This window comes from Passer domesticus, chromosome 14 (assembly GCF_036417665.1).
Source record: "Passer domesticus isolate bPasDom1 chromosome 14, bPasDom1.hap1, whole genome shotgun sequence".
NCBI lineage: Eukaryota > Metazoa > Chordata > Aves > Passeriformes > Passeridae > Passer > Passer domesticus.
In genome coordinates this window covers 4232366-4254662 of record NC_087487.1, presented here as the reverse complement: position 1 = coordinate 4254662, position 22297 = coordinate 4232366, and the positions used below count along the sequence as shown (strand labels likewise).

The following is a 22297-nucleotide window of genomic DNA, read 5'->3' as shown; positions in this document are numbered from 1 at the left end:
GTGTTAAACAGCAAAACATGGCACAAGAGCATGACAGTAACACCAAGCAAGGTAGTGCTTTTAAGTATTCTTTAAAAAAACAACCCAACAACATAAAAGTCAACCTAAAAGTTTATTTAGTAGAAAACTTTCAGAAGACAATTTGTTTGAATATTTGAAGCACTACACTGCCAACATACTCATTAAAGACAATTCCCGTTCTCCTAAGGTATAATCCCGTTTCATACTGCACCCTTTATTTGTTGCTTTCATCCTGACAGAGAGGCTGTACAGCTCTTCTTCTGCAATGCCATCAAAAAAGAAGTCCTCATTGAAGATGGGATTTCTACTTCTCTTTATAACTGTGCTTCTCTGCTTCTGTGTTTTCCCTGGCACCAGAGAGAAGGAGATACAGCAGTTTATGGTTTTGGGCTCTACAGAGTCATCATATAAACCCTCAGCACTGATCAGGCGGATCCGCAGCCTCTCGTTCTCTGAGCAGTACTCAGCTGACAGCCTCAACATGCCTCCCTTGTCCATTACCACAGTACTCTCTCCCACCAGCCTCTCCCGACTGCAGCTCAGGTCCACTGGAAACAGGGGAGAACAGGAGGTGCTAAAGCCCCGTATGCCAAGCAGCCCCTCAGAGGACCTCCTGATGGCACTGGGGCTGTTATCAGTGGAGCTGCTGTCCTCTGTAGAGAGAGAATTGTTCCTGGGCATACTGTGTTTGCTTTTGTCTTTCAGTGCTCTGCAGAGCAATCCCTCCTGACTTTGTGCTTTGATCAGGGAGCAGGGTCTGGGAGGTGACCTGTTGAGAAGTGGAGAACTGAAAGGAGAGGAATCACTGGAAGAGGCAGTGTCGCTGTCACAGGCGCCTTGCCTATGCAGAGTGAGATGCTTGGGTGGCAGTCTCATAGAAGCAAAGCTGATAGCAATGGGATTAGACATGCTACCTTTGCCACTGAAGGTGTTAGCCCTGGATCGAGACAGCTTCAGGCTGGGCAGAGCCCCACGTGGATCACCATGGAAGATGGACTCCTTCCTCCTGGTGTGGGGACTCTCCAGCAAAGTGCAGAAGCCATAGGAAGTGGAGGCTCTGGGAAAGTGGGGCAGGGACAGCGCTGCTTGGGACTGTGGGTCTGCATTGGTGCTTTCTTCCTCCAGGGCTGAGATCTCCTCTTCAACACTTTCCACCTGAATGAGATGTGGGCAAGAGCTGGGGCTATAATCAGAAGTAAGGGCTGCATCCACTGAGCTGTGATCCTGGTGGAAGCCACTGCCCTTAATGGAGCCAGAGCCGATCAGCCTGGGGGGAATGCAGAATTCAGGGATTCTGTCAGGAGTGATCACATTTGGAAAAGCAGCAGCCCTCAGCTGGGCCTTTTCTGGCAGATTTTGGCTTTGTGGCAGTCCCAGGAAGGAAGAGCTGGGGAGGTTTCCATTTTCATGTGATGGTCTGATCTTTTCCAACAACCACATCACTGTAGCTGGGCAGGAGGTCCTCAAAAGGGGAAAAGTTTGAAGGAGAAATCCACCTGCAGACACACAGAGAGGAAAAGGTACATGAACATCCTTTTTGGACACACTACAGCCAAGCAAGGCACAAGGGTGTCATTCAAGGCAGGACTAACACAAGCCCATGATCAAAAGAGCCCCTGCTCAGCACACTCACTACCTTTAGCAAAATCAAACAGTACAAGAACAGAACTAAACCACTAAACAGAAAAAACAGCATCGAGTCACTACCAGAGGAAAACGTCCCTGCCGCATAATCCCTACCGTGCTTTTCCCTTCGCAGAGGACGCACCTTGACAAGCGCAAGCCCTGTTGTTTGCAGCAGCCCGGGCTCGGTGTCAGCAGCTCGAGCAGCCCGCCCCGGCCCCTTTAGTAGCCGCGCCGGGCGCCTCCCCGGCGCGCCGCGGGAAGGGGCGGGGGCTGCCGCCCGCACCTCCCGTCCTCATGCGGAGGGTAGGGGAGGGAGAGCGGCGCCGCAGCTGCCCTGCAGGCACTCTGCTGGGCACCGGGGCCGTGCCCGGAGCAACGGGGAGGGACTTGCCAAAGGGGCCTCTCACGGGAAAGAGCTTTTTGACCGTCTTCTCTCGCCCCCGCAGAGCAGCGGATGTTCCCGGCGCTTGGCACTCGCCTGCGGGCGCGGGGGGACGGGGCTGCCCGCGCCCGGCCCCAGCCCCTTGCCCTTCCCCTGCATCCAGGTTCTTTTTGATTAATATCTACTTAGAGGTGTCCTGAGGTGTTTCGAGATAACTAACAAACCCAGGACAAAAGCAACATTGTCTTGGGGATTCTTTTCTTCTGGAGATCCTGGCAGCTTTCCAGCGGTAGAGCAGTAGGAAGTGGGGATTGCAGTTTTCAAGCTCATTTGAGAACTTTGCTGCCTTCTACATCTGAATGTGTGTCCACCCCCTCGTTACTCACAAAGAACACGGAACCCTGACACAGCGCTCTTATTACTGATGCTGAGCAGCAGCAGAAACGCGAATGCAGGTGCAGCGAGGAGAAAGACAAGGCACGAAATGCTTTGGCAAGTCACCTTGAAAAGCAGCATATCAAACACCCGCGGGACGCTTTACAGACCCTGCCCAAAGCCTGGTGGGATCCATGAACTTCCTCACCAAGGCAGCAGAGCCTGAACGGACTTCTGCAACTCTGTAATTATTCTGCAAGCTACGAGTAACAATCTTTAATGCAAAGCCAGGAAGGCCTGCCAAACTGGTTGGCTAAATACTCATCTGAAGCCTGTAACACAGGGATAGTAGACAAAAAATATTCTTCTTCCCCTCTTCCGCTGAAGAGCTGAAGAGCGTGTTTACAGAGTGCTTGAAATAGACGAGATGTGCTCAGAGAAAATAAATCCCGTGGGCAACAGGGGCAGGGAACATTTTGAACCTGCTGAAAGATTTAGCTGGGTACACACGTGTCCTGGGTGTGAGCCCGGCTTCTCTCCTATTTTTTATACCAGTTAGGCTTCATTAGCATAAAATCTCCTGGTGATTAAAATCTGAGAAAATTCTTTCTGTCATGCTTTTTACAAAGGTTCAGGACACCCCAAACATCCCAGTGACGTTTCAGTTGTAGGAGCTTGTGCAGTTTACTTAGATTATGTAGGTGTGCTTCAAATAATCTCCAATCTAATTTAGAGGCTTCTGGAGAGGGTTAGTGCTTTCTCCAGCCTATGAGATTTTACAGCAGAGTACTAAGAGGAGTTCCTGGAGACGCTGGGATGCTCTCTTTTAGGAAGCAGTATGTGCACCTTATAGCTGTTATCCATTCAGACCAGGCAATACCATACCATGCATCATGCATTACACACCATGTAGTTTCCAAAGAGTAAGTGGGCTTGTTCTATGTGTTATGCATCTCTGCCTTTAATACAAAGGAAAAAATAACTCTAATCATGGAGAAAAATTAAGGAAATGGCACTTTTTAGTGGAAACCTTATTGCCTTCAGTAACAGATCACAGAAGGTGTTCATATACAGCAATCAAGGCAACCAGCCTCTGGTGCACTAGGTTCACAGCTGGCATCAGGCAGGGATGAAATCAAATAGCTACCCTGTTATAGGTATGTGATTTCTCCTGAGTCTCTTCACTCTTCTCTACCGTCAGGGAAAAGGGGTTGGACTTCCCCAGGGGTGATCAGAGTCTCATGATCACAGTTGCCTGTCTCCCTCCAGTGACTGCAGAGAGGAAGCAGGTGCCTTACCTGGGGTGGTGGATCCTCCCCTTCCTATGAACTTTATAGACATTTAATAGATTGCTCATGTGCTGGGAGTTCAGCAACACTTAAGCACTTGTATCTGCCCCGTGGAAATAGGCACTCAAATGTGTATATATAGCTTCCTGTGTTCAGAACAGATCCTTCCCTTGATTAGCTCCAGAGCATAATTAAAATATGCTGCCAACAGGACTTCCTGTTGTTATAAAAAATGTGCCTACAATAATCCACTTTTAAACCGGATATAATTCGTGGAAAGTCTTTATTACAACCCCTGTACCAACAACAGGTGAAACCCTGGGATCTGGGCTGGGGCTGTAAAGAAATGGAATTTCCTACCAACAGGGGAGACAGTCGGGAGTTCTCCTTCGTGTGATACTGATGTGATTTCTCTCCTGCCGTTCGGACTTCCCTGGGCACGGTGGCCCCGCTCGGGAAAGGTCTGTCCGTGCCTCGCCCACCTCGGGCTGCGGGAGCGGGCGGCCCCGGCCGGCCCCACCCCTGCGGGAGCCGGGGTAAGACAGAACAAAACAGGGTTCAAGCTGGCTGCTGCAAGGGCCTGGAACTGCGAGGAGAACCCTCTCAGCGGTTTACAGGGGACAGAGAGGTAGGAGAACTGCAGGAGCTGACAGCCCTTGGAGAATGTGCAGAGAACGTGCACCAGCAGAGGGGAAAAATGACTGGAAAGAGAAAAGCCAAAATTTCTGTCTCTGCTGTGAAAGGGGAGATGTGAATGCCAGCCCTGGATGAGACAGCACAGAACAGCTCACCACTGTCAAAGCAACAGCAATGGCTGTGCACTTTATTACCTAAAATATTCCAAATTTCCACAAACTTTTAAGAGAATAGAGAATCCAGTTCAGCTTTATTTTCCTAAAGAGTGCAGCAGCAACTCAGCTGTAGCTTCTTGAAAGAAGACTCCAATCAATTAAGCACTTAGAAACATTTTTGTTTTAGAGATTGCTATCATGAATATAGCACATTGCATAGTGCATTAATTCCTTCCTGTCACTTCAACTAATGTCAAAGATATCTATTAGCAGACTGTTCACCATTTCTGGCCTAAACCAATGGCCAAATCATTCTGCATTTCTTTCATAGTAATACAAAGTAGTAACAGAAGTTCAGCAAAACTAATCTGACAACTTGACCTTTCTTCTTTTTGTATCACAGAGTCGCTTATCTTTCGTCTCATCAGTGAAGACAAGTTTATGCATAGCTTTACAAGACATGTCCATGCTCCTTTAAATGAAAAATGCCCAAGTGCTGGCAGCAAGAACTCAGGAGCTGCAGGGCCCTTCAGGCACTTGGGGATTTTATGCCAAGTATCTCAAGTACCTTGTGTCACAGCAGTGTGAACTGTAAAAATCTAAAAGTATGAACTGAAGAATTCATTCTTGATAGCATATTACATAGCCCTGTTGTGAGAAGCTGAGAATTGCCATGCAAAAATCCAGGAAAGGTATGCTGTTCCTAATCCCACTCAGCCAGTTTTCCAAAAAGGCAAATTTTTACAGATAGATAACCAGGATAAAAATTCAACAGCAAAGTGGAGCAGATTTCCCAGGAACAGAGGCTCACTAGACAGCCTGGGCAGTTTAGGTATGCTGATGGAAAGGATGCTAAAGAAGACTGGAACTAGTTTGAGGGAAGAAGATAAAAGAAAGTGGGATTATTAAAAAAAAAATAGGCAGAAAGACTACTTGCTTCTGGGGAAAAAAAAGGAGCAGGGATTTCTGAGTTGTGTTACACAGCTCCAACTTTGAAGGCACGTGTGACTCTCAGCCAAGGCTTGGGAAACTGCTGCCTTTCAGTGCAGTGCCTTTCAGTGATTTGCAGTGATTAATCTTAAACTTCAAAATGGAAAAGGGCTCAGGTACTCAAAAGGAGGCTGCTGGTGCCCCTGGCCATCAATGTGAAGCATCAGGGTGTCTCATGTTCCTCCAGGGAATAAATATTGCCAATAGAGCTGAAGGATGTCCAGTCAGGAAGAAAACTTTGTTGCTGAATAAGCTGCAAATAAATTTTGTTTTCAAATAAAAATGAGCCTTCGTAAAAAGAAACAAAATAAAAAAGTCTCCACAAATCTTAAAATCAGTATGGATCACACATATCAAAGTAAAAGAGAAAATGAAGGAGAAAACAGTGCCAGGACTGTGTATTAGGAAACTAAATCTATGTTTGTCCATGCAAAGAAGGCATTTTTTACCTCCATTTCAAAAAGTCAAATTAAAGAAAAGCTATGGAGCTATGTGTCATTTTTTTAATCATTTTAGACATCATTTCATGCCTCAAAGGAAGACTATATGAGTCAGCAAACGGATAATTATCTACTACTAGCACCTTAACCAGGGTATTACAATGTCAGTAGTTATTCTTTGGAACAGTAACTCCTAGGATTTCCCTGATTGCCATCTTTCTTCAAGATAAAATGCTAAAGCTGTCAAGTTGGACACCACATGGTGTGCCCCATGACTTGCACAAATAATATTGAGAGTTTTCTCACCAACTGTGCCCCTAATACTCCTGTAATCATGCAGAAACTTGTAAAAGGTGATAATGATTTCCAAAAGTATGGCAGGGTTCATCTGTGCACTGCAAAACACTTACTAGCAGGTTTTATTAAACAAGAACTTCTTAATAACCTTCCTCCCTGTCCAGTCACACCCACAGGAGTCATTTTCCAAAGAGCACAGATCCAGAGCAACCTTAAAAACAGAGGAAGGATCTCTCTGTAACACTGCTGAAATCCATGCTCTCAGGATTCCTGGCTGGCTGCAGTGTGCCCTGCACCTATATTATGTAGGTGATAAAGGAGATAAAGGCACCAGATGATGTGCCTGTGCTGGAGCAGCAGCCTGCTGCTACACAAGGGCTCATGAGAAGGAGCAAGGCAGCAAGCCAAGGACATTTCAAAAAGGATAATTCACCTCATCAGGACATGCTGGGTCTTGACTGGGAGTGTTCAACACTTCAAAAACAGGTGTGTTGGCAAACATCACTTCCCATCCTTTTCCATGCCATGGGCTACAAAGGCTGAGCTGTCACTGCAGGAGGAGATTTCTGAGCTCTGCCCTAACAACAAGTGCAGCTGCCTGCAGGCCATGCACTCATACTGGGATGGAGCTGTGTGTGGGGACTCTGTTGTTCCTCCCTTGGCCCCAGCCCATTCCCAGTGGGAGGCAGATCAAGAACTGGGTTGGGGAAGTCTGCTGCTACTCCAGGCAGCCTGACCTAGTCATTATTAGTAAAAAGGAAAACTCACCAACAACTGAAGAGTAATTTTTTCCTCTGAAGAGTCAAATTTAGTTGAACATTTCTTCTACCTGAAGGTGGCACAGCACACTGGTGAAATTGGCCACAATAGCTTGATGGGTAGGACATGTAGCCATGAGAGTCATACCTTGAAGTGGAATACATTTCAGAGTAATCTCACTAACCAGCAGCATCTCATTAAGAAACAGATATTGCTTTTAGTACACTGAAGTTCAACCTTCAAAGCAAAGCTCAAAGCTAGACTCTTTACCCTCAGGCTGTCCTCAGCATTTCTGTTTACCAAAAAAAAAACAGGTTTTTTTCTAAAATTTCCACATTTCTAGACTGTGGCTTTCTGTCCCCTCGGTTGTGTTTCTGTAGGAGTATTTTCAGAAATGAGATAGTGTTCTACTTGTACTTCCATTTACAAAACAGGCCTGCTATGGCCCTGACCCTGCAAAGCTTCACACACATGATTTATGATTACCTCTCTTATCTCAGAGCTCCTAATGCCCAAAAAATATTTGGAGAACAACAATTCTTTATACTATTGGGGGGGGAAATCCATTAATTAACTTGATACTGGTAAGAGAAATCTGATTCCAGGAATCAATGTAAAGAGCACTTCAGGCAGCTTTGGGAAAAGGCTCAGGATTTTGTGGAGGTGCTGGTCTTGGCCTTTGGGAGCACAAAGGGTGAAAACAGACAGTGACAGTTTTGTTACCATGAGGAAATGGATTGTCTGAAATTTCAATTAAAGGAAAATTAGAAGAAAAGTTACAGGATACTATAATTATATCCTGGGATAAAGCAGCAGCTCTGGTGCATGTTGTGGATCACACCCCAGAATTCCCATGTTAAACATCTGCTATTAATGGTTTACAACCAGAGATGTGTAGGAAATTAGGTTAAAAGTGCTAGGAGAACAACATTGGCTCACAGCAGCAAGCAAGAAGAGGGGCAGAAATGCAAGGATTTTCCTTGACAAAATTACTTCCAAATCAGGCATCACTAGGCATGAGAAAAACTGTTTAACTACTGCTACTAAACACAGAGTTTAAACATATGGCCAGATATTACTGTACAAAGAAAAATAATTTGCATTTATTGCTGTCACACACATTCCCATTGGAAAAGCAGAAATAGGCTCACGTGGTTACAACAGATTCTCTGGCACTTGGCAAAAATTGTTTCATGGTGAGCAGCTTTGCTTAAGTGGGGAGGACAAAATTAAACCCTTTATTGTTTGGCTTCCCCATCCTTTCATTCCCTGAAGCAAGCCTGAAGTTTAAATCCTGTCTCAGCCTCCCTCTCTCATCCCCCAGGGCCAGCAGGCTCCTGCTGGAGCAGGCAACGTGGAACACATGGCACTTGTGTCATGGGAACCTCCTCCAGCCCAAATGCTTAAAACTGCCTGCAATTTACTTGTAGTGTTTCACTGGAGGCTTCACACACCCAAAACAGAACCCAATACTTCAGCTGTTAGGACACTTGTGGGGTTTTTTGCTGCCCAAGTGTGTAAAGTAGAAGATGCTTTCCTGTTTCCTGGCACTTACAAATATCTTTCACCATTATTTTGTCTCAATTAAAACAACAAATACAATGAAAGTTCTGGAAAATGCTTCTAGCACCAGTCTTGCAAGAGGCTGCATAGGCAGGTCACTGAGAAGAAAGGAGGGGCATGAGGGGAGGACACCTTTTCCAGGCTGTACTTCCAGCTCTTCCTTCAGGATGGGCAGCACCATCCTCAGAGCTGAGTGTGAAACCAGACAGGTGATCCAGCAGGTTCTGTATTTTCCTCCCACATTCATAAATTAGAAACTTCCTTGGCAGCAGTCTTTTTCTGCCCTGGCATTAATTCATTATGCAGATGATCAGCTGAGGGCAGGACCAGCTCCTCTCATGTGTCTCTAGGGCAAAACACACCTGAAAGCTGCTGTTTCACAGAGAAAATCTCATCTCTGCCCTCCAGGCTGAGATTGCTCTTCTACCCTGTGCCACAGCAGTGTCTGCCACACCAGCACTCTCAGACTGTAGGGCCAAGATTACAAAGCCATCAACTTGTCCCTGCTGCTTTTAATTAAGCAGAGCTCTTCAGCAAACTGCAGGCCAGCAAATGGCCCAGGCACTAATAAGCCCAGTACTCTGGTTTTGATTATTCCTAATATTGAGCTCCATGGCAGCAGCACCCTCACTCTGTGCTGATTGCTCTTAATTGCTATTTACTGTGATCAATGTGTGATCAGTGGAAACTGGGAAGAACTGATCTTAACTAATTCAAATATTATACTTGGCAATTTACTGCTCAGCAACTTCCCTAAAGCAAAGAAGACTGTGATTCATTCAGCCCCCCAAATACTTAACCAGCTGATCTTCAAAGATCAGCTCTATCACATAAACTAAAAGTCATCAAGAGCAGCCTAACTTCACCTGTCAACAATTTGCCCTCCTCTAAGAACATAATTCAGATCTCTTCTGCTTGAGCTTAGATCTAAGCCAAAGCCCCTTAGAAGTTGTGAGGAACCTCAGTGACCCTGAGCTTGATGAAGTTTTCTGAAGGAAACTTGCAAATAAGTTACAGGTTTGTAGATTTCTCTTCTCATTTTTGAAGTATTGCCCTGGCAACAGGGAGCTGCTATGACACTTACCTTGATAGAAGCCCTTCAAGGATGGTTTCAGAGGGATATGATCTTATTGGTAGCATGCAGGAGTACATTTCACCCACTGAAAGGAGTGCCAGACAAGGGGAGAAAAGCACTCTTGGCCTTGTGCTATTGTACTGAATGCTTTAATTTTAAATATTTTTTCAAAATGCCTTCAGTGTACTGCCCAGTGAAATTCTGGAAAAGCATTTCCTAAATCAGTTTAAGTTAGTAGCACATAACCTCCAGGCAAAGAAATGCTTTATGGTTTATCTGTACAATAAGATAGCATTAAAAGAAAGAACTAACTGAGGATTACTATCAGGGAATAGCTGAAAATAAGAGGGAAGATTGATCTGATCACAGAAAATGCAAACAAATTATGCCTTGTGGGGGGAATCAGTGGAAAACAGCACTAAAATAAATCACCATCAGATCTCTGGAGAGAAAACAGCTGGGAATAGGCTTCCTCCTCTCAGTCATGCTTGCTTCACCTCTGTGTAATTCTGCTGACTCCAGACTTTCACTGCACAACTGAGAAGAGAATCACCTGTCAAATACACAGCACACTTCCTCTGATCCAGCCCACAAATTGTAACTCCAGTTACCCACATTAGTCCTTCTATCCATCCTGGACATTCACTGGAGCACTTGAGTGCTTTAAACCCCAGTGCTTTAAGAAAGCTCCTTTATGAGGAAATGAGAAGGGCTGTTCCCAATCTGATCCCCACAGCACAGGTGTGAGCACACACACACAGTGTGGGAGAGGAGGCCCAGGAGCAGACCCACAACTGCTCTGTGATCCTCAGAGCCATGAGCTGCATCTCACCTGACAGATCCATCAGGTTTGCTTGTACTGAGCCATGAACCAGACATGCCATCATTCCCCCACTATTTCTGGCATCTATAGCCAGTGTTTCTAGACAGTGATGAGTCAAGAGGACAACATTTCTAAAACAAAAGGATATCAAAACTCACTGCTCTTAGTTACACTCATTCCTCTCCTCTATAAAGATACAAAGATACCAATTTCCTGAGCCAAAAAAACTGTTTCTCTTGCTTTTCCATTGTCTTTACTCCCCTTCTCTGCCCAAATTATGATCTCACTCTTCACTATTTGGTAGCTGGCTTGCAGATTGTTAGATTGCAATTAGATGTACATGCATGGTACCACCTGCTACATGCTTTTTATTTACTTTTGGCTCTGAAACAGCTGTTGGTTTCCATTTTTTGCAAAATCAGAGTAAAAGAGAAGAGATTTTTTTTTTCAGATGCTTTCACTTCCTGCAGGATATCGGGGCATGTAACAAACTCAAAAGAAAATTTAAGATCATAGCCAGTCAATGTTTTATATAAGTTTTGTCAGTGAAATAGTAAACATGTAATGAGTTTACTTAGAGTTCCCAAAATTATTCAGGCCCATGACCACATCTGTTTGTCCCTAGGTGTTTTATTGAACCTCCTAATTTTAACAATATTCACAAAGTAAACAAATGAACTGGAAATTTTATAAAGCAGAAAATAAGAGTAAGAAACCAAAGCAATCAATGCATCACAAATCTGCCAAAAGGTGAGATGGTAAAGATCTCATTGCTCTGTCTTGAATACCTCATTTAAAAGTGAGGGAAATAGAGATACACTACATGATTTTTCAACTCACTGACTCTAAGTCAATCCTTGACTTTATCAATAACAGGGCATAACTCTCTCAAAAGCACTGATATGTGTGAGCTTAATTATAACAGCTTTTGACAAGTCAGCTGTAGAAACGCAGATAAAAATCCCAGCTTTCTACTACTTCATGAGGTGAAAAACTCAGTTCTGAGTTACCACAGGGGAAGTAAACCTGCTACTGCAGAAGTACAGAACTAGCCATGCTCCCTGAAATAATGGCTCCTTCCTCTTGGGGAAACACTCCCCAGTACACAGCTTTGCTTGAGGTGTGGAGCAGGGCTCTAGTAACACAACATACTTTGTGTCCCAGTATTAGAGTCTCCACAAAAACTTGAGAGCTGTTCACTGTTAACATGACTCCAAACAGTGAGTATAAACAAAATGCACCTTACCTTGTAGATTTTGTTTGGGATTATTTTCCCTCAAACATTCTACATGGAAAACCCCAGAACTCGTGATTAGCATAGCTCCCCTCTTTGGAAGGGTGCATGTCAGTATTGGGCAGGAGGATACTATTCCCCCAGTGAATTGCTTAGCAGAAGCAGTGTCTAAGCACACAAGAAACATCTGCAAAATCTGTCCAAGAGCCAAAAAGGGATTTTCAGTTGTGAGATTGGTAGACCCTGTTACCCTGTGGCCAAGTTTTCTGAAGCAGCACAAATTTCCCTGCAAAACTATAAAGTTGAAACTGACTCCTTACAAAGTCAAAAATGCATAGAAAATCTAATGCTATGCTCTCCCTTTTCTGCCCCCATTCCTTGTCTAATATATTTGCTGTTTCCAACTGTAACCAGTTTATAGCTGTTTTCCCAGCACTCAATGCTCTTGCACACCACCAGTCTCACACAACTGGGAAACATCTTGTGATGGGCTGGACTGCACCTGTACTAAAATACTGGAGCTCACCCTTGCAGTGGGACAAGCTGGCTGGCACAGGGGGGAGGTTTGCACACCCGGTGGGCTCTAAGCTGATTGGGATTTCTGCTGTCCTTCAATAAGACCTGAGCAAAGCAGCTCAATGAAAAGTGCTTACAGTTGTTTTCAGGAAGGGAAAGCACAGCAGACCTAAGCGTGCAGTGACAGAGTTGAAAAATGTACTTACGCATTCAGTGATGGGAATAAACACTCAGCAGGGTCTCTTGAAATGAGATTTTAAATAGCATCTGAATTAAGGGACTTGCATTTACAGCTCAGGTGCTTTTACAGTTCTGCACTCAAGTCTGTGTACACAGGCAATTCCACACCTTCCTGAATTCATCCCCTTGGCTGTTCAGTTCTCACTAAAATACACAGCAAAACATGCAGTGATTTCAGGCACACATTTCCCCAGCTACATCTGGTCAACCAGCCAGCTCTCTCCAACCCCTTCCCCACCTTTTAGTCAGGACACAGCTCACCCAAGCTCCTCCATCTGAGTATTGTAATGTGAATTGGTACTGAATGAGAAGACACCAAAATATCCCTCACAAGCTACTGCCAATTCCAGCCACTGATGAGGGTGGGCAGAAAGCCACCAAATCTTCAGTTCCTAGGCCTTGCCCTCCTTGCTATCTGAGCAGCACAGCCTTTGAGACTTAAAGGATCACCTGTATGTCGGCATGGATGGGGCTCTGGTAACCGGAGGGACGAAGGGACCAGCCCTGTCAAAGCCTTTTCTTTACCCCTAAAATGACAAGTATTACAGGGTTAGTCTTTTCCCTAAATTCAAGAAAGCCAGTTACTAACATGGAACATCACAGACCTGAGCTGAAATTAAACTTTGGGGTGAAAGTAAAAATTATTTTATTGATCTTGACTAAAAAAAAATATGTTCACCACCTCAGTTTCCTTTAATTCTGGTGCAATACAACTGGATGCTATCTTGAAATTAAATTTCCCCACTAACATTAGCCCTTCATGTACACAGAAGTACCTTCATTTTGTTCAAGCACTTAGTCACTATAGCATTTCCATTTCACCCTCATTTCTTTCCCCTTTTTCACTGGAAGAAGCATTTTTTCCCCATCTGGGTTTAGGCAGAAATCTGACTTATGGCTTTCTCAGATAAGCGAAAAGTGAGTCCCAGTGGAGGCCTGATAGATCCTGGGTGAGTAGGATGGGGAATGAAGCAATAAGCGTTGAAGATGGCTGCATTGAGGACACACTGCCTATCTTACAAGCAGGGAAGCAACAGTGAGCAGGCTGCATCCTGGATTGACCCCTTATTGCATGTCATTGTTAATTTTCTGACACCCCTTGAAACACTCACTTAAGACCTGTGCAAATGCCCCCCTGTCTGAGGGTGGCATTACCTCAGTACCTGCTAATCATTGTCCCTGTACCCCAGTGCCTCAACACAAAAGCATTATGGTAATGCAAGACCTTGGCTGCTCTTATTAGCTCACAACAGATTGCAAGCCCAGCTTTGGAGACCTTTCAGCTGAGCAAATGAAATCTGCCTTACCAAAGTGCAAAGCATAAAAAGAGAGGAAAACAAGGGTGAACATCAAGTGTGAGATGATTCCATATTGTAAATCTTAACACAAAAAGGCTGCTCCTACTTATAGCTAACAGGCTCTATTACTTAAGAGACTGAAAGCCCCATCAGCTTGCTTCTGCAGTTACCTTCAAAGTGGTAAAGCAAGTACCAACCTCTGTCTTCTGGGGTTTCCTTGGCCAGTTCTAAACAAGGCCACTATCTGCCTCACAGGAGGGAGATACAACCATTGCAAGCATATTCAAGAGATGCAGCCAAACATTTCCATCTCCCAGGGTGTGAGGGACATCCCTTTTACTCTCCTAGGAAAAGGAAGAGCTGTCCCTTCTGCTGTGTTTTTGGGGCACACACACCTCTTGTTACCAATGTGGCACAGATGACTCCACTTTGTAGCTGCAGCACTGCACAGCCTTCCCCTCCTCCCTATGTCTGAGGAACAGAAGTGCACAAAACTGCATTAACTGAGCAAGACTGTGGAAGATAAGAGTATCATAACATTTACAAAATGGTTTCCAGGTTGCTAAATCTGTACATGAAGTGCAGTTATAAACCCTTTTCTCGTCTGTTACTCCTGGGCTGCAGTCAACAATGAGAAAAGTTCTGTTTAAGGAGGCAAGAAGCAGAAAAAATCTCTCATATTTTACCTGACTCATTACTTAAGTCTCTTGTCAAACAAGAGACTTAGAAAAAAAGTCTTTTTTCCCCTTTCTACTTCCTTCCTACCCCCAGATATGCATGATACACAACAAGTTCCAGTCCTGTTTGCTAAGGAAAGCTTGAGATGTCTGCAAAGCTTGCATGCCAGCTTCTGAGGGCAAAGGCTGGCACAGCTACAGAGCCTGCTCTGTTGCTGCAGGACAGATACTTCTTCCTCCCTAGGTGGTTAAGAAATATTCAAACCATTCCAATTCTATGAACATAAAGTAACACCACGTAAAATTCAACTAGAACTGCTACAGTAAATTTGTATTAGGATACAATTTAATTAAACACTTAAGGGATACAAAACATTTCTGTGCAAGATGTGTTTCTAATTTGTGCTATCTGTAACTGGCACTGTTACATTATGTTGAAGGAATGCCAAAATCATTCCTAAGAGGCAGGATGCTTACACTTAGTAGTAGTGTCTAGTTCTGCTTGCTGCAGTACTGCAACTGCCTAACTATAAGGTTATCCTGGCAGCCTCAGGAGCAGTGAAAGAAAAAAGCTCAGCTCTCTGTGTCATGAAGGTTACAGCCCCCAGTTCTCTAAAAAACACCTGATAAAACAGGACAATTCATCCTGGACGTAGCTGTTGCCTCAGCACCATGCCAGCCATTTTTAAGATTCCCTAAATGCTTGCCCAGAGAGAGAACTGATGTCTGGCAGGCAGGGTTCAGATACTACCTCATCTTATGGCCTTAACTCAGCAGCACCATAAGTGCCTATTGGCCACAAAACAGGGCTCTGCCTCATCACTTCACTGTGTCAGTACAGCAAGAGTGCCAGCGCTCACCAGCAAGCTGTGGGAATGCCTAATCCTGCCCCACAGATTCCAGCAGGATTTGTGCCATCAGCTTCAAGAGGTGCAGCATCAATCAGCTAAAAAATAGCTTTTTCACAGACAGGTAGGACTGGAGCTATTTCAAAATTGCAGCAGGTTTCTACTGGCCTTTTTAGGTGATGGGCTCCTTTAGAAAACTGATCCTTGCCCATTGGACTGTTTTTCCTCTGAGAAAATGGATGCCACTATAGACCTAACCAGTTTTTCATTTTCACTCTTGCCACAGTCACAACTCTGAATATGCTGCTATTGCTGAGCCATTCAATCCTGATGCTGGCTGCTGAATCAGGGCCTAGAAAAACAATCTGACACACAGAGCTTTGTCAGAGTGGTAGGACGAGGCAATGCAAAGAAATCCTGACAAATACTAAAGGGATCTAAAGGTGCCAAGAGTTACTGAAGCTCTGTGAAAAATACATGACTCAAAAACCACCTACTTTGCTGAATGTAACATATAGATCAATTGGCATTTAACTGCATGGATGAGTTATCCCCAAATACTGAATGCTGTACATTGTGGCACTTCAGTATCATTCCTCAAAGAGCAATACTGAGGGGAAACTCATTTTTGCCCCTGGTGCAGCAGCATTCCTGCTAAATCCATCAGTATTTGTCTAAAAGAGGTGGCTTCACCTAATATGGTCTAAGTAAGCCTCTGTCATATTTATTTAGATATCTGGGAGAATCTACAGTCTAGACTCCTACATGGAAATCCAGTTTAGTGGCCACAAAAGAGATGACACTTCTGGGCAAGGGAAGCATATTCCATCTCAGAAAGCTCAGAAGACAAGAATGGTTGGAAGCGTGCCACTGGAGAAAGTTACTCATTGGACTCAGCAACAGTTGGAGACATTATTACAATTTCTTCTGGACAGAATTGTGGAAAAGTAAAAGTAACACTTATTAATGACTGATTATTCATACACTGATTCTCTATCCCACAGATTTACTCTCTATCCCTCACTTCCTCCACCAATTCAGAACAGGCTGCTTCTAGGTCCCTTCACAAAGGCCCACAAAAGCCCAGGAGCATTCTCCACAACTCTGACACCTGGAGCACTCTCCTGCATTTCTCCATCTTGCCACTTCTGTCTCCACACCATGTAAGAGCCCACAACTTGCTGCTCTGCTGGAACAGATGAGTTTCTCCTCACTTGTTCCGCTCATTTTTCATATTTCATTTCATGTGGATCTAAGTTTTTGCCTGTCTGTAAATATCCATGGGTGTCTGCCACTACTCATCAATAGTTTCCTGATAGTTGTTTTTAAAGCAGAATCTGTTTGATTTGTGAAGTGGCTAATGAGTGATTGAATGCATTCTATTTGGAAGACACAGCGAGTACAAGCCAACCACCAGAGCTGGCTCAAAGCTTCTTATCAGCATGAGCAAACTACCCTGTGCTGCCCTGAGGATGAAGTGCACACACTACACACAGATCTGGCCTTTTCTGCCACAGAAAAGTGAACAGGATCCAGCAAAGGCTCACATGACCCATTTTTCCTGAAGTAGCTGCTGTTTCAAGACTTTATTGTTTCATACATTCTCATCCCCTCTGCTGGCAGCAGCAGCTGCCAGGCTGGTTTTCAGGGCTTCGCCAGAGCCCATTCTGCCATCCCCATTGCTGCCTCCTTTGCCTGTGCCTGGATCTGACCCTGCCAAGCACTGAGAGATTAGCCTCATTCAAAAGTAAAGAAAAATCCCCAAATCAGCTCTGAGTTCTACCTCTGCCTACACTTTCACCTCGCTAGAAATTATTTATCTATAAATAACCTTGCCTGCAAAGTTGAAACAAAATTATGAGCAGTATATGTCAGTTCCCACCTCGAGTTTCACTCTGACTGAAATCTGCTGCATTATGTTAAAAGAAAAAAACTAAAACACCTCTGCCCAAGTCACCAAGGTCACTACTAATTGCTTCTCTTTGGTAAATGAGGTAGGCATGTACATGCACACACATGCCCACAGACACCTACTGCAGTCAAAAGGCAAAGAACTTGCTTTGTGCTTTATTTAAATTATCAAATTGTTGCAAGTGTACTTGAAACAAAATACAAACACTAAAGCCAGCTATGCACAATGCAGGGTGCAGAATGGCATGTAAAACCTAAGAATGACACCAAGTTCCCATCAGGATACACACCCCAGTGAAGTCTCAGTTCATGCTTCATAATTAAAAAAGATGTACTACACTTAAGAAATCCCTCAACAGACTTCATCAGCACAAGGCTCGAGTGATATAAGACAACTTGCACTGCTCCCATGCTTTGGGATACATTTTTTCTTAGCAATTGACCACAAAATGTGTAATAGTGCATGCTCATATGCAATACATTCCAGCAAGTAAAACATCAGGGATTTATCCACACAAAAGCTCCAGATCTCTCATTCCCCCTTTCTGCAAGATAAGGAGGAGGAGCATATAGCACAATGAAGACAAACCCATTCTGGAAGGAATGCAGGTCTGCACTAAACAGTGAATTTTGCTCTTGAGGTCATAAATACAATCCAAAAAGAGCAAATAATTTTGTAGAATTCATTATATCTGTAGGAAGAAATCCATGGGTCCATTTTCCAGAGTTGGGACAAGCTGTCTCAGGCCCAGCCTTGCAAAGCATTCAGCTGTGGGAAGGAAGGGGTGGCTTGGCAGAAACAGTAAAGCTGGTCAGGGAGTAAGGGAAAACTGCCAAATACACAAGCCCTGATTACAATTAGTAGATTTAAAGACTCTTCTGTTATGAGATCTCTAGAATGAAAAAGAAAAGGTTGGGGAATGCTTAGCCCTGTTCTAGTGGTATAGCTGGGTACATGAACTGCTCCAGGGCACCCCAGCTCATTTGCATTATAAGCAGCACAAAAGCAATGGACACGGCCCCTTCCAGGGAATAATGTCCCAAGGAGGGGGTAGATGGCAGCTCAGGGCTGGCAGGGGGGCTTCCTAGAGAAATAGAGGGGACCTGTGCTTGAAGCAGAGCGTGGGAGAAGGAGCAGTGCCAGCCACCCTTGACTTCCCACCACCCAGCAGGAGATGGGACAACTGAACATAAATGAGGCCAACCCCGAGTGCTAAAACATGTCCCAAAACCAGAAAGTCCAAAGGTGTCACACAGCAGGGCATAAAATCTAGAGTCATGGCTGATTTGTGCTCCTCCCAGATCTCAGGCATGCTTGAAGTGGTAGAGTTCTCATTAGTAACTGCTGTTGTAATTTTTAAAAGGCTGTTCAATCATTATTGACCTAATACATCAACAAAAGACCACAACAATCAAGAGATTTATCAATGAAGTCACAGAAAAGGTAGCTTACTTTCAAAACAGCCTAAGATAAGAATTCATAGGACACAAAAAAGATGTACTGATCTATTTTTATAGAAATATAAATGACATGGAATATTTTATTAATTATTTGCTGTCTGTGCTCTCTTACAAAGAGTACAAATTTTTCATTTTACTGAGGGAAAATTAATTTGCTATTCCCATGGCTAAAAAGACAATTATATATGAACCTGACAATCATAATCAGAAATTATTAATTACTTGGTTGAGACTGTTATTCCTATAAACCTGGTTTCATATGCATGAACAAAATGATGTGCTCTGATTAGAGCATGAAGCAGAAACAACAGCACTAGCACAAATGTCTAGAAAATGCCTCTGCAAACAAGAATGCTGCAAGATCTAGACATCACTTCAGTTAAATAGAGGCCATCCTGATGTGCACAAAGAACATGCACACAGGTAGAGGTTGCTTGCTCAGCACTGCCAGACAAGGACTCCACATGCACACTTACTCTTAAGACACATTATGCAGAATTATCAATTATGTATAATTGTAGTCTCCTACTTAATGGCAGAGGTGGCTCCTCTCTTCCCACACAGACCTTGTAAAAGCCGATCTACTTCATCAGGTTTTTATAATGTTGCATTTTTCACCCATTTAGATAGCACTGATAAACTGACCTAAGACTTTATTGTAAAAGACAGATTCTCAAAAATCTACTGCCTTTATGGTAACTCCTTTTATCCTCCAAGTTACCAGCTGTCTAGTTCTATGCAACCACTTTGTTTATGGAGCAAAATTCTGCCCACATACTGCAATCCCCTTCAGAGCTCAAGGCTATTCAAAGCATTGCCACCAGCTACAAGGAAGAAGTTTCCTTATATTTTGCCCTTCCCCTTATTTTTTCCCCTCAGATTTTACTATTTGTCATCAATACAGTAAAATAGCATTGAGCAAGAGCCCTGGCATATTTCTACCACACGAAACTTACGCTTTTATGTACATACACTGCTCAACAAAAAGGAAAAAAATATTTTTGCTACTACTGTTTGAGCAGGTTTGAGGATTTGGTTCACTAAAACAAAAAAAAAAAAAACCCAGAAAGACACCCAACCAGAATCTCAGGTGTGTGAAAAGTTAGTTTAAACTAAGGCCAGTAAGTGCTATAGCAGAGCCCTTGGCAGGGCTTCCCTCTGGCTGTGGAAAAGGCCAGGATCACAAGCCTGTGCAGTACCCAGGATCCCACCTGCCCCTGCTCACAGCTCAGTGCTCACCTTACCCTGAGTGCAGCACCCACTCCAGCTGTTAAGCATCAAGGTACAAGGACAAGGGAAAGCACCAGAAACAGCCAGGAAGAAACAGACTGAGGAATCAATGTAAGCAGCTTCCTGACAGCACAGATGACAAATGCCTTCCTGTACTCTGACCTACCACATGCCTTATCTTAGAAGTAACCATCCCAAAACACAGCTCCATTTTCCTGTGATTTCATTCCTTGGCTCTCCAGAGGAGATCAATAGACACAGCAGTGCTGGCTGCCTGCACAAGCCTGGGGCCATGCCATGGAAATCCCAGTGTGGCCATAAAGAGAACAGCAACTGAATGGGAAGCAGAGGAAGGAACAAAGCTTATCTAATACTTCAGCTCCTCAAACCCCACGTGTTACTGACAAGTAAAACTTCACAAAAGGAAGGCCTTGTAAAACCATGGCTCAGGCCTGTTACTTTGGCTAAGTAGAAAAGGACTTTGGGAAAGAGACTGAGCTGAATTAGGGGTAGAAAAATAAGTTATATAAACCACCATGTGTTCACATTGTGGTGTATGGTGGTTGAATTATGTTTGTTATGCTTTAAAGCTACATAACTGATAATGGGCTGACTGCCTGAAAAGGCCTGGTTTTTTGCAATAAAGCAGCTCTCCTTTGCATCTGCCTGGGGACTCTGCCTCACCATGGACCCTCTCCCAAGCAGTGCTAAAGTAGCACTAAAGTAGCACACAGCCCCAAAGCAGATACTTCAGGATGGTTTTGCTTGAGTGAAAAGTTTGCAAATAAAAATTGATTTGGAAGAGTTACAGTGCTGGTACACAGGGAGTTTACCCTATGGGCCGAGATGTTTGTTTTATTAAACACACACATTAGAGGAGACTTGCAATAAAGAATAGTGAGAATGACACCAATTTTTCTTTGGCAGAACTCCAGCAGGAAATAATCCTGTGTCAGCTACAGCTCTGTCCTCTGGTACCACACAGATTCAATGCACATGCTGGATTCATTTAAATACATCCAAGTCTGCATTTCATTTTTTAAAGACTTTTTTGCTAGAAATCATAAATAACCAATAATTCTGAAGAATATACAAATTGATAAAAATGGGGCACAGTTCTTACCATGCATTGAAAGAGATCATACAAGGAAAAGGAAACAGAGTTACATGTCTTCAAACAAATTATTTAGATAAAATGTAGTATTAGGTAAGGTGCTAACAACATCTCTCATTTTAAAGGTAAAGATTGTTGTCCAACACTGAATCACCCTAGTTAAAGAAACCATAAAAATTACTCTTTATTCCGGAAACAGAGTTAATGTATTGTAACATCTGGTGATCCAGGGAAACAGCAATGCATTTCCTAAAATACCTGGCATTGGTCCAGTGCTTTATCAGCATCCTGAAAATACAGGCAATTGAAAAAATACTCATTATGGCTGCATGATATGAATTTCAGACAAAGCAAAAAGTTCAGCATAATTCTATACAAGTCACATCCAATTTGGATCACACCATGTAATAGCTAAGCAATTTAGAAGGCTGAATTGTGGTTTTAGAACTGCAATAAAGTTTTTTCATGTGAAATTCATACAGCAAACTTTATGTTCTGGATATGGACAAGAAAAGAGAGTGTCAGACTCCAAAAAATCAATACTAATTTAGTAGGTGTTTTTGAAAACAAACCTGGCAAAGCATGTACACTGCTACTCAGGAATCCCTGTATTAAAGACTCTGTATTACTTACTGTTCATATTGAGAATTATCACTTTGATGGATGTGGGTTTGTGAACAACAGTCCTCGTGTTCATTTTCTGATCCTTCTTAGAGCACTCTTGAAAACCTGGACGTGTTCATCAGACCAGAATGTAGCTCAGCTGCAAACAGAAGTGTTAATGAGTTTATCAGAAGCCACAGAGATGCATAACTAAAAGGCAACTTGGGCTCCCTTCTGAGGGACAGCATTCCAGAAAACACTGCTGGTAGGGAATCAGAATTTTTCTGGTGACACAAATAATCAGAAAATCTGGCTGCTCAATGCAGCCAGACACACTGACTACAGAATCAACTTACGACCCTGCCACTGCAGGTGCTGTGTCAGACACAACTGTGAGGGATGCCACTCTGGTTCTTGGATCTCCTGACCTCCCACACCATCAAAACTGTGTCCCATTACCTTTGCTAGGACTGACATTTTCTGTCGTAACTCAATCTGAATTAAAATCCTACCCTTCGTTCTCTTGTAGCTGTTCCCTTGAAGTTTAGGTACCAAAATACTCTCTTTGTTTTCTGCAGTCTTGGTCTTGAGTGTTCCTTACCAATAGAGTCAACCCTGTACATCTGTTCTCTCATTTAGGAATAGCTGGGGGGTTTTTTTGTTTGTTTTGTTTTTGGGTTTTTTTGTTTGGGGTTTTTTTTAGCTTGTTTGTTTGGGTTTTTTTTTTTTTTTAG

The 22297-nt window shown here is 43.6% G+C and overlaps 1 protein-coding gene and 1 long non-coding RNA gene across 7 annotated transcripts in view; one reads left to right on the top strand and one right to left on the bottom strand.

Moving 5' to 3' along the window:
• LOC135280954 (uncharacterized) overlaps positions 1 to 22297 on the top strand; it is a 52163-nt gene that overhangs the window by 26384 nt on the left and 3482 nt on the right. The window contains exon 8 of the long non-coding RNA XR_010347754.1: positions 15977 to 21828. This is a non-coding gene — a long non-coding RNA (uncharacterized LOC135280954). The remainder of the gene's footprint in view (positions 1 to 15976; positions 21829 to 22297) is intronic.
• On the bottom strand, positions 94 to 21723 carry LOC135280953 (C2 calcium-dependent domain-containing protein 4C-like). 6 transcript variants are annotated; one of them, XM_064389412.1, is made up of 3 exons: positions 21594 to 21723; positions 10041 to 10145; positions 94 to 1517 (listed from the first exon to the last, which is right to left on the bottom strand). In XM_064389412.1, the coding sequence occupies exon 3, from the start codon at positions 1459 to 1461 to the stop codon at positions 163 to 165; it is 1299 nt and encodes a 432-aa protein (XP_064245482.1). In that variant the 5' UTR covers positions 1462 to 1517; positions 10041 to 10145; positions 21594 to 21723; the 3' UTR covers positions 94 to 162. The 6 variants fall into 6 exon arrangements, with proteins under 6 accessions (XP_064245482.1, XP_064245481.1, XP_064245480.1 ...); XM_064389411.1 differs by having other exon boundaries at positions 10041 to 10137; XM_064389410.1 differs by lacking the exon at positions 10041 to 10145 and adding an exon at positions 6980 to 7117.

Bases quoted from the DNA above. Each gene is read 5' to 3' on its own strand.
- LOC135280953 (XM_064389407.1), bottom strand. From the start codon at position 21,657: ATGAACACGAGGACTGTTGTTCACAAACCCACATCCATCAAAGTGATA. The intron at 1,518-21,593 runs GTAAGTAATACA...GTGTGTCTGCAG, and splicing joins GATAATTCTCAATATGAACA to GTGGATTTCTCCTTCAAACT.